The sequence below is a fragment of the Gorilla gorilla genome, chromosome 12 (assembly GCF_029281585.2).
Source record: "Gorilla gorilla gorilla isolate KB3781 chromosome 12, NHGRI_mGorGor1-v2.1_pri, whole genome shotgun sequence".
In the NCBI taxonomy this organism is placed as follows: Eukaryota; Metazoa; Chordata; class Mammalia; order Primates; family Hominidae; genus Gorilla; species Gorilla gorilla.
In genome coordinates this window covers 49,790,814-49,802,277 of record NC_073236.2, presented here as the reverse complement: position 1 = coordinate 49,802,277, position 11,464 = coordinate 49,790,814, and the positions used below count along the sequence as shown (strand labels likewise).

Sequence of the window (11,464 nt, the reverse complement as noted above, 5' to 3'; positions counted from 1 at the left end):
CTATGACAACTCAAGCATTTTCCTAAACTCTCCACGGCCAGGTATTGTCCTTACCAATCTCCCATGTGGTCAGAACAAATTTATATTGTGGAACAGTCCCAAACATCACCTCTGTGTTCTCTGACTCATTTATTCCAGTGTATCCAACCCAGACAGGAAGAGAGCCAGCCATCCCCTCATAGAAGGAAGTGGGCTGTCTCATGCTCAGGTAGAAGTCAGGCGGGCAGGAAGGAGCAATCACTTTTATTTTTTCAGTTATATTACCAGGTTATGTATTTGAGATATGATTTCTCAAAAGGGAAGTAACTCAGGCAGAATCCATGCTTTTAACAATGGGTCCTTGGTCTAGAAGGATCTGCGTGGGGTTTAAGGCCCTCCTGTGACTCTCTGATGAGAAGGCAGGCAGGCATGTCACAGAGGAAAAGGCAGATAAGAACAACGTGCTGGGTCATGGGAGGAGACTCCACTTCCTATGCCACATGCGCAGAGGCACGACCAGGCCCCTGGCACGGCTAGAACCGTTTCATTCATAGCAAGCCTGGCTATAAAAATGCAGAAGGGCTGATAGTCACCTGACACACATTGCCACCTTTTCTCTCCCCAGCTAGTTCAAACTCACAAGGCCATTTGCACAGCATTTTGGAAAGCCACCCATCCCCTGGATGAAAAAGTTTCAAGAAAGTTAGTGCATAATCTAAGGGAAGGGCCTCAAAGCAGAAAAAAAAAAAAAAAAAAAAAAGTGATGGCAGCAGTTGAGTTTTGTGGCTGCTCTTCTGTGCTATTCCATGGGACGCCGTGCAACGCTGCCCTAGAAGCCTGGGTGCACTGGCGAGAGGGCGGGAACAGGCGGGAGGGCCCACGCAGTCAGTGCCCGAAGCTGAGCCTTCGGGGAAGAGAAATGAGGTCAGCTCTCCACACCCCAGTGCCCCTGTGTACCCTCAGAAGTCATAGGGGGATACAAAGATGGTGACCTTGGACACATGGTTGGCCTGGAAGGAGCGGTCCAGGTATTCCGACATGTCGACGTCCACCTCCAGCGTCTGAGGCCCCTCCAGGGTCTGCACAAGGATCAGCTCCCCAGTCTGCCGGTCTGAACGCTGCATCACAAAGTGGCCGCGGCTGTTCCCACCCACGATCCCAAACCGCAGGCTGTTGGGCCCAGCTCGGCCGGGGGCAGAGGCTGTGGCCATGCGGAAGAGCGTGATGGGCGTCTTCAGGTTGGAAGGCAGAGAGAGGTAATGGAAGGAGATGGTCTTGGGCAGATGGCGGCAGGGCCTGCTGTCCATGGGGCAGGGGTTCCGCTCACACTGGCTGGAGCGGAGAGGCAAAATGGAGGCAGTCAGCCTTGGGGAGTCTCATGAAGAGCTGCTCTGACCCGGCTGCCCACCTGCCCTCTTGCAGAGGCCACCTAGATGACCTTTCCCAGCCACGGGTCCTTCACCCAGGAGCTATGGAGCTGCAGACGAGTGAATGTAGCTGGTGTCAGGCATAGCAAAGGAAGGGCTGCTGCTTCTGTTCCTGCTCAAGGATGCTCCCTGCCCACCTGTGTACGTGTGTATGTGTGTGCACATACATTTATTTATGCTATTACTATCATTTTTACAGAAAAATAAAGCCTGGGAATATTAAATAACGATGGCAATGCTGATATTCAAACCAGGTGCCCTTTCTCCATGTGCTGCGACCTCGCTCAGCAATGGTAGGACCTCAGCAGTTAGCCAGCAACATCCTGTAATGCAGTGCTTCCCACACGGTGTACGGTGAACTTCCTAAACACAGCAGCATGTATTTTATTTATTTATTTATTTTTAGACAGAGTCTCACTCTGTCACCCAGGCTGGAGTGCAATGGCATGATCTCGGCTCTCTGCAACCTCCACCTCCCAGGCTCAAGTGATTCTCCTGTCTCAGCCTCCTGGGTAGCTGGGATTACAGGTGCCCGCCACCACGCCCAGCTAATTTTTGTATTTTTAGTAGAGACGGGGTTTCACCATGCTGGCCAGGCTGGTCTCGAACTCCTGATCTCAAGTGATCTGCCCTCCTCGGCCTCCCAGAATGCTTGAATTATAAGCATAAGCCACTGTGCCTGGCCATCACGTGTATTCTCAACACAGGAAGCCCTGTTTTCCTTAATCATTTGGAAAGAGGGTCTTGTGGAAATGCTTTTGATATTTCTCTATCTTGTTAAAAGACAAATGCAATCTAGTATATTTGGTGATTCTGTAGCATCATGATTATGCAGTCAACTGTCACATCCAGCTGTTGGTCGAATGCCCCAGAGGCCATAATAGACCCGTTCCCTATTCCTTCACCGAGTGACTTCATGAGGAAGGTTCTGATGTCTTCACTCTCTCTAAAAACTGCCATGCTTCAATGCCACTAAGTTTCTTGCTGCTTCTAATCTGCTTTAACTCAACAGCAATTCAAATAATTAAGTTACCCTCCATGGCTGTTACTTCATTTTAAAGACAATGCTAGGGCTCTTGTGATCTCTTTTTGAGAGGAAAATGTATGTGCTTTGTGATAGTTGTAGTTATTCCCCTTAAAGGCCCATCTCCCAACTTAAAAAAAAAAAAAAAAAAAAAGCTCTACTTGCTGTTTAAGAGTTGCAGTTACTAGATGTAGAACCTTCTAGTACTATTGGAAAAGCAGAGTGATATAATGCAGGGTGCACGGGATATGCAGTGTAACTCAAGGGAGTCTATAGTTCCTGGCTATGTGAATGCTGTCACCTCCCAAATCCATGTGATCTATACCTGTCTCCTGGGCTGCTATGGGTTTATCAGGGTAATATCACCAACAGCTTCTTCCCTTCAGTGCCTGCCCTGGCTTTGCCATCCTGGGGTGGCAGCAACCCCATCAACCTCTATGTAGTGGGGGAGCACTTAGTATATTACTCCCATGGGGAATGGGGTTTTTATTTCTCCAGAGCAGCAACGCATTAAATGCAACCACTAAGCGGAAATGGAAATTCAGAGACACCAGCCTCCCAGCCTCCTGCCTCTCATCTTTCTATGGTATAACTGTACCTTCTCCCAAGAACCTCTAGGAAGCATCCAGCCCAGCCACACTTGGAGGCCTGGGTGAGGGTGTGCCTCCCCTGGAGATACTCACAATGGAGACGTCTTCACGTAGCTCACATTGCCGCTGCCCTCGGGGCACTCAGGGCTGACACACTGGAAGCTTCCACCGGTGTTGATGCATGTGGTCCCCTGGGGGCACACCGGCTGCAGGCCCACACATTCATCCACATCTGAGATACGGGACATACAAGAGGTGAGAATCGCCCTGACCTTCCCTCCATTGCAGACAGAACCACAAGAGAGGCCCTGCAGGCCCTGTGATGTGGTGCTGCCTGCTCCTGGCACTTATTCTTAAAGCAGAAAGCCTGCCTTCCTTAACTGTGTGGAATCAGGGCCCTGAGGAAATGCCAGGGAGCGCCCCTCCCTGGGATCCTGTCCTCTTTCCCTGGGGTATGACAGGTGGCAAGGATGGTGGAAAGCACCAGGTGAGTGTTACTGGTCACAATGCTTCTCTCAGACCTGTCTGCTTCTCAGCCCAAGTGCCCCATTACCCTCCATGGCTGTTATTTTTCATATATATATATGTGTGTGTGTATATATATGTATATGGTGTATATATATGTATATATGGTATATATATATACACACCATATATACCATATACATATATACATATACCATATACATATATATACCATATATATACCATACACAGCATATATATACCATATACCTATATATACTATATATACACACACTTTTTTTTAAATTAGAATCTTCTAGAAAGTCTTCCCTGCCAGGCTCACCCCATGCGAGTGCAGACACCTCAATATCATGATTTGTATGAGTTCTCTGCTCCCTTTGCAGACATCCAGAGAGTCTCCCCAGCTGGAGGCTGTCCTTCCCAACCCCAAGCAACCCCAGGTGGGCCTTCGTGAGCACTGTGGGAGGGAGGGAGTGTGGGTGGCTATCTGGATGCCTTCTCCTGCTCCAGCCCCAGGTCACCCACTCCTCAGAGCCCTGCAGCAGGGCCACAGTGGGATGTCACCGGGGAGCCCCATCTCCCCTCACATTCCCACGTCAGCCCATGGAGGAGCCCTCTGCCCTCTCTTCTCCCGTTCTCCCTTGGTGGGTCAGAGCTGTTGTCTGGAGCCAGCGGGGCTCCCCTCTGTGTCCTGTTTCCATGGGGAAGTCCAGCTGGGGAGGTGGGCCTGTCCACCCTCCTAGTGTGAGGTATGCCTGCGGGAGCAGAACCAGTCCCCCCGAAAGGCCCGCTGCAGCACGGTGGTTTAAGGGCCAAGGGTCAGGATGATCCCGCTTGGGCTTCAGGCCTGAGATGTGTGCTCTGACTCAGCTCATGTGGAGATTGAGCATGTCTACATCAATTGACATCTGTATTTTCCCTAAGTGGAGGTGGGGAAACACAGGAGGCTTCCTGTTAGGCACCCAGTGTCCCTGGGACTTGTCCTGTAGTGATGATGGTGACTGTTGCGAGGGTTCTCAGCCTCTCTGTTCTACAACCAACCCACTCTGCACACATCCTTCCTAATCTCTTAGGTGCCTCCCATCCCTGCTGCAGACATTCCTTGTCAACTTAAGATGTTCTTTCCCACTCTGCCAGGAATCAGCCTCAGAAATCTCAACCCGGCCCTCCAGGAAACCACTGCTGATGGACAGGATTCAGCACTGGGGTGAAACCTGAGCCAGTTATTTTCCATCTGCGCCGCTGCCCCCCAACCCACTCTCTGCACCTGAGAGGCTGACTGGTTTTTAGCTGGGGTTGGCAAATGACAGTGACCCAGCCTGAGGAGTCCTGACCTGCCTGGATGTGGTTCTGATGGAGGCTGTGTCCCTGATCAGAGCCACAATCTTTCAGGCTCTGATAAGCCCCCTCACTTCCTGTACCTCACAAGCCAGGGGTAGTGATGCCCCCGACTCTTGTCCCTCCCTGGGTGCTCCCCCTCCCTTGTTGTCCTCAGCTACCATCAGACAAGGCTGGTGCTGTAGAGCCCGACCTCACTAAGACATAAGTGCCTGTAAGGTGCTGCCCCTTTCAGAGGTGGACACACAGGTGGACACAGGGTCATGGAGTCTCATGGGGTCCTCCAGATTACATGACATGGGTGACCACCTGGCCACTCTGCCTTTAGGCCCAGCCCTAGCTGAAGGAATTGTTGAGTGGGTAGAATTGACCAGACCTTGAAGAAAAAAAAAACCCATTTACTCAAATAAAGTCGGAAAAGACTAGTTGCCAAGATGTTTAAGGAACTCATTTTCCTATTTATGTAGATGATGATGTGGCCTGACCTTTGAGAAGCCCTTTGGTTGGTGGCTTTTTAAAAATCCAATGTATCTGAAAGTGTGACTCTCCTAACCACCTCACTCCCGATTGTGAGGTCCTGGGGGCTCAGCACAGCAGCAGGTGGCTGGGTGCAGACGACACTCTGTAGCCTCACTCACCTTCACAGCTCTTCCCGTCGGCCAGAGTTCGGTATCCACTGGGGCAGGTGCAACGGTAAGAGCCCGGGGTGTTCACGCAGGCGTGCATGCAGAGCCGGGGGCGCCCCTCCTGCCCGTAGAGCTCACACTCATTCACATCTGCAGACAGAAGTGCTCACTGTGACTTTAGGAGCCATGCAGCAAGTGTTGCCAGCTGTGACCCAGAACAATCATGCTTCAATTCCTGGAGGCAGTGGCAGCTGCAGTTAAGTGGCTGGGCCTCGGGCAGCCGCCATGCCCTACCCCCAGCAGAGCACTCACAAGAGGAGCAGGTGTGCTTCCCTTTCTCCTAAGCCGAGGGCCCAGAGGGCTAAAAGGAGGAGTGAGAGGGAGCTGAAGTGCTAGGCCCTAGAAAGGCATCACTGTCTTAGGCTGAAGACACCTGGGGAGACCCTGCAGAGGCTGGCAAATCAAGCCTATTCCCAGAAAGTAGGGATGGGTTAACAGCCCCATGTTAACTCTCTTTATCTTTGGGAATCCTCCTTTCTGTGCTGTAAAATGAGGCTATTAGCACCAACTGACCAGATCTCAGATTTGAACTCCTGCTTTGCGTTGTTTGGGGAGAGAACTCTGGTAATCAGCAGAGCACAGCAAAACTGAGCCGTCAGGAAAGCTAAGCCCAGAGGGGACCAAGGAATGAGTCCCACACCCCTACCCAGCTCCGGGCCCTCTCTACCAACACAGCGATTTAAGCTCCTCCTTGCCACCCGTAGATGTGATTCCAGCCAGGACGGAGGGGATGGAGGGTCTCAAGGCTCTCCTGAACCAAGCGCGTGTGGCTTGGGCATAGGCTGGACCAGGTTCTGAGGTGGGCGAGCTCTGATTTCTATGAATTAGCTGCCTTCTAGCAATCATTAGGTCAACACTTACCTATAATGCAAAGTGGCCAGGCCTTCTGAGACCGCGCGCAGGAAGCCACCCGTGCCGGCAGGAGGGCGGTGGGTGAGAGCCCCTTCCCCGCCCCATGTCCTCCCCGTGCTGTCCCCAGTGTCCTGGCGGAGCCCGCGCCTACCCTGGCAGACGCTGTCGCCGGCGGCGCCGCTCAGGTGGAATCCGGCCTCGCAGCTGCAGTGCTGAGCCCGCTCCACCTGCGCACAGCGCGGCGCGCGGCTGAAGGCAGAGTCGCCGGCCACGCTGCCCTCGGGGGCGGCTGCGGGGAGAAGACACGCTCAGTGCCCGGCCCTGGCGCACCTGCCGTGGGCCCAACCTTGGGTAGGGGCCGGGAGCAGAACCAAGACGGAGGCACGGCCCCTTGTCAAAGGGCTTACTCTGGAGTAGGGAAAGGAAAGACAAGTAATTAACCACAAACCCAGACGACCCGTCCAGGGCCTACCCAAAGGGGGCGCAGGACAGGAAGCGCACTCGAATAGAATGGTGCATGAAAATGCAGGCCATCAAGCCGCACCCCGAGAAGGACAGCTAGGGCAAATCCACGTCTTCACTTAAGACTTGAACACCCCAAAATTCTAACAGTAATCACTAGAGTTTAAAACCATGGGCCACTATTTTTTGTTTCTTTGTGTGTGTATTTTTTATTATTTTTAATTTTAGGTTTGAAGACCTTCAACATGTGAAGGTTTGTTACATAGATAAACACGTGTCACAGGGGATTATTGTACACATCACCCAGGTATTAAGCCCAGTACCCAATAGTTACCTTTTCTGCTCCTCTCCCTCCTCCCCAACCCCTCAAGTAGACCCCAGTGTCTGTTGTTTCCTTCTTTGTGTTCATAAGTTGTTATCAATTAACTCCCAGTTATAAGTGAGAACATGCAGTATTTGGTTTTCTGTTCCTATGTTAGTTTGCTAAGGATGGTAGCCTCCAGCTCCATCCATGTTTCCACAAAAGACATGATCTCATTCTTTTTTGTGGCTGCATAATATTCCATGGTGTATATGTACCACATTTTCTTTTCTTTTTTTTCTTTTTCTTTTTTTTTTTTTTTTTTGAGACAGAGTCTTACTCTGTCACCCAGGCTGGAGTGCAGTGGTACGATCTCCACTCACTGCGAGCTCTGCCTCCCGGGTTCATGCCATTCTCCTGCCTCAGCCTCCCAAGTAGCTGGGACTACAGGTGCCCGCCACCACACCGGGCAAATTTTTTTGTATTTTTTTAGTAGAGACGGGGTTGCACCATGTTAGCCAGGATGGTCTTGATCTCCTGACTTCGTGATCTGCCCGCCTCGGCCTCCCAAAGTGCTGGAATTACAGGCATGAGCCACCACGCCCAGCCCCATGTACCGCATTTTCTTTATCCAGTCTGTTATTGACGAGCATTTAGGTTGGTTCCATGTCTTTGCTATTGTGAACAGTGCTGCAACAAATATTCGGGTGCATGTGTCTTTATGGTAGAATGTTTTGTGTTGCTCTGGGTATATACCCAGTAATAGGATTGCTGGGTCAAGTGGTAGTTCTGCTTTTAGCTCTTTGAGGAATCACCATACTGCTTTCCACAATGGTTGAACTAATTTACACTCCCACCAACGGTGTATAAGGGTTTCCTTTTCTCCACAACCTCTCCAGGATAGGTTACTTTTTGGCTTTTTAATAATAGCCATTCTGAGGGGTGTGAGATAGTATCTCACACCAGATAGTTTTGATTTGCATTTCTTTAATCATCAGTGATATGGAGCTTTTTTTCATATGCTTGTTGGCCTGATGTAGGTTTTCTTTTGAGAAGTTTCTGTTCATGTACGTTGCCCACTTTTTAATGGGGTTGTTTGTTTTTCTCTTGTAAATTTAAGTTCCTTATAGACGCTGGATATTAGACCTTTGTCAGATGCATAGTTTGCAAATATTTTCTCCCATTCTGTAGGTCGTCTGTTTACTCCTTTAATACTTTCTTTTGCTATGCAGAAGCTCTTAAGTTTAATTAGAATCCGTTTGTCAATTTTTGCTTTTGTTGTAATTGCTTTTGGTGTCTTTGTCATGAAATCTTTGTCCATTCCTCTGTCAGGATGGTATTGCCTACGTTGTCTTCCAGGGTTTTTGTAGTTTTGGGTTTTACATCTAACTCTTTAATCCATCTTGAGTTGATTTTTGTCTATGGTGTAAGAAGTGGTTCAGCTTCAGTCTTCTGCATATGGCTAGCCAGTTATCCCAGCACCATTTATTGAATAGGAGTCTTTTCCCCATTCTTGTTTTTGTCAGCTTGGTCAAAGATCAGATGGTCATAGATGTGTGGCCTTATTTCTGTGCTCTCTATTCCGTTCCATTGGTCTACGTGCCTGTTTTTGTACCAGTACCATGCTGTTTTGGTCACTGTAGCCTTGTGGTATAGTTTGAAGTTGGGTAATGTGATTCCTTTAGCTTTGTTCTTTTTGCTTAGGATTGCCTTGGGTATTCAGGATCTTTTTGGGTTCCATATGCATGTTAAAGTAATTTTTTCTAGTTCTGTGAAGAATGTCTTTGGTAGTTTGATAGGAATAGCATTGAATCTGTAAGTTGTTTTGGGCAGTGTAGCCATTTTAATGATATTGATTCTTTGTATCCATAAGCATGGAATGTTTTTTCATTTGTCTGTGTCTTCTCTGATTTTTTTCAGCCATGTTTTGTAATTCTCATTATAGAGATCTTTCACCTCCCTGGTTAGCTGTATTCCTAGGTATTTTATTTGTGTGTGTGTGGCAAATTGTGAATAGGATTGTCTTTCTGATTTGGCTCTCAGTTTGGTTGTTGTTGGTATATAGGAATGCTAGTGATTTTTCTACACTGATTTTGTATCTTGCAACTTTGCTGAAGTTGTTTATCAGCTGAAGGAACTTTTGGGCCGAGACTTTGGGATTTTCTAGATATAGAATCATGTCATCTGCAAACAGAGATAGTTTGATTTCCTCTCTTCCTATTTGGATGCGCTTTATTTCTTTCTCTCGCCTGATTGCTCTGGCCAGGACTTCCAATACTATGTTGAATAGAAGTGATGAGAAAGGGCATCCCTGTCTTATGCCAGTTTTCAAGGAGAACGCTTTCAGCTTTTGCCCATTCCATACAATGTTGGCTGTGAGTTTGTCATAGATGGCTCTTATTATTTTGAGGTCTGTTCCTTCAATACCTAGTTTGTTGAGAGTTTTTAACATGAAGAGATGTTGAATTTCATCAAAAGCCTTTTTGCATCTATTGAGATAATCATGTAGTTTTGCTTTTAGTTCTGTTTATGTGATGAATCACATTTATTGATTTTTGTATGTTGAATCAACCTTGTATCCCGGGGAGGAAGCCTACTTGATCATGGTGGATTCGCTTTTTCATGTGCTGCTGGATTTGGTTTGCAAGTATTTTGTTGAGGATTTTTGTATCAATGTTCATCAAGGATATTGGCCTGACATTTTCTTTTTTTGTTGTGTCTCTGCCAGGTTTTGGTATCGGGATGACTCTGGCCTCATCGAATAAGTTGGGGAGAGATCCCTCCTCCTCAGTTTTTTTGGAACAGTTTCTGTAGGAATGGTACCAGCTCTTCTTTGTACATCTGGTAGAATTTGGCTGTGAATCCGTCAGGTCCTGGGCTTTTTTTGGTTGGTAGGCTATTTATGACCAATTCAATTTCAGAGCTCATTATTGGTCTGTTCATGGGCCACTATTTTTTGTTCCTGGTTTTTTTTGTTTGTTTGTTTTCTTTTTTTTTTTTTTTTTTTTTGTATTTCTTGTACTTTTCTAAAGTGTTCACATTTTTGGTTTTTACCAAGAACATAAATTTCTCTTTCTCTCTCTCTCTTTCTTTCTTTTTGAGACAGAGTCTCGCTGTGTCACCCAGGCTGGAGTGCAGTGGCACGATCTCGGCTTACTGCAGCCTCTATCTCCTGCATTCAAATGAATCTCCTGCCTCAGCCTCTGAACAGCTGGAATTACAGGTGCACGTCACCACACCCTGCTATTTTTTTTTGTATTGTTAGTAGAGACAGGGTTTTACCATGTTGGCCAGGCTGGTCTCAAACTCCCAACCTCAAATGATCCACCCACCTCAGCCTCCCAAAGTGCTGGGATTGCAGGCATGAGTCATCATGCTTGGCCAAATTACATTTCTAATCAGGAAAAAATGTTATTTTTCTGAAAGTTTTTCAAGGATTGATGGGAATCAAACACAAGTGGACAAATCCTGCATGATTCTACTTAGATGAAGTCCCTAGAGCAGTCAGACTCACAGAGACAGAAAGAAGAATGAATGGTGATTACCAGGGGCTGTGGGGAGGGCAATGGGGAGTTGTCCTGTTATGGGTACAGAAGCTCAGTTTTGCAAGACAAAAAGAATTCTGGAGCTGGATGGTGGTGATGGGCGCACAACAATGTGAATGGGATTAATGCCACTGAGCTGTACAGTTAAAAATGATTAAACTGGTAAATTTTATGTTATATATATTTTATCATCATAAAAAATAGGGTGAATGGATTTTTAAAAAAGGAATTGGAGGGATGCTCCTCCAGGGAACTGGAAAGGCATGGGCCAGCTGATGGGAAGGAAGGTGTCAGGCTGAGGGACAAGGTGAGCAAGAGCCCAGATGCGTGATGGCTGTTCATGGAGACTATGAGGATAGGAGCTGGCTTCGGATATGCCTGCTTGCTTCCCCTCCTTCCCATTCCTGGGGAAGATTCTGGCCATGGGGACACTTTATAACAGGCCCCCCGGACCTGAGCAACAATTGTCTAAAGATCCTTGGGCGGGCATGGTGGCTCACACCTGTAATCCCAGCACTTTTGGAGGGCAAGGCAGGCAGATCACTTGAGGTCGGGAGTTGGAGACCAGCCTGGCCAACATGATGAAACCCCGTTTCTACTAAAAATACAAATATTAGGCAGGAGTGGTGACAGACACCTGTAATCCCAGCTACTTGGGAGGCTGAGGCAGGAGAATCACTTGAACTCAGGAGGCAGAGGTTGCAGTGAGCTGAGATGGTGCCACTGCACACTCCAGCCTGGGCAACAGAGTGAGACTCCATCTCAAAAAATAAA

At 48.1% G+C, this 11,464-nt stretch overlaps 1 protein-coding gene across 1 annotated transcript in view; it reads right to left on the bottom strand.

Annotated features, from left to right (window-relative positions):
- Positions 1-228: 228 nt before the first annotated feature.
- The window catches only part of FBLN7 (fibulin 7), a 48,263-nt gene continuing 37,027 nt past the window's right edge, over positions 229-11,464 (bottom strand). Inside the window, exons 5-8 of the mRNA XM_019022634.3 lie at positions 6,534-6,671; positions 5,483-5,620; positions 3,114-3,252; positions 229-1,311 (exon numbers count right to left, since the gene is read on the bottom strand). Of these exons, the coding sequence (XP_018878179.1) occupies positions 939-1,311; positions 3,114-3,252; positions 5,483-5,620; positions 6,534-6,671 (788 nt within the window). The 3' untranslated portion in view covers positions 229-938. The remainder of the gene's footprint in view (positions 1,312-3,113; positions 3,253-5,482; positions 5,621-6,533; positions 6,672-11,464) is intronic.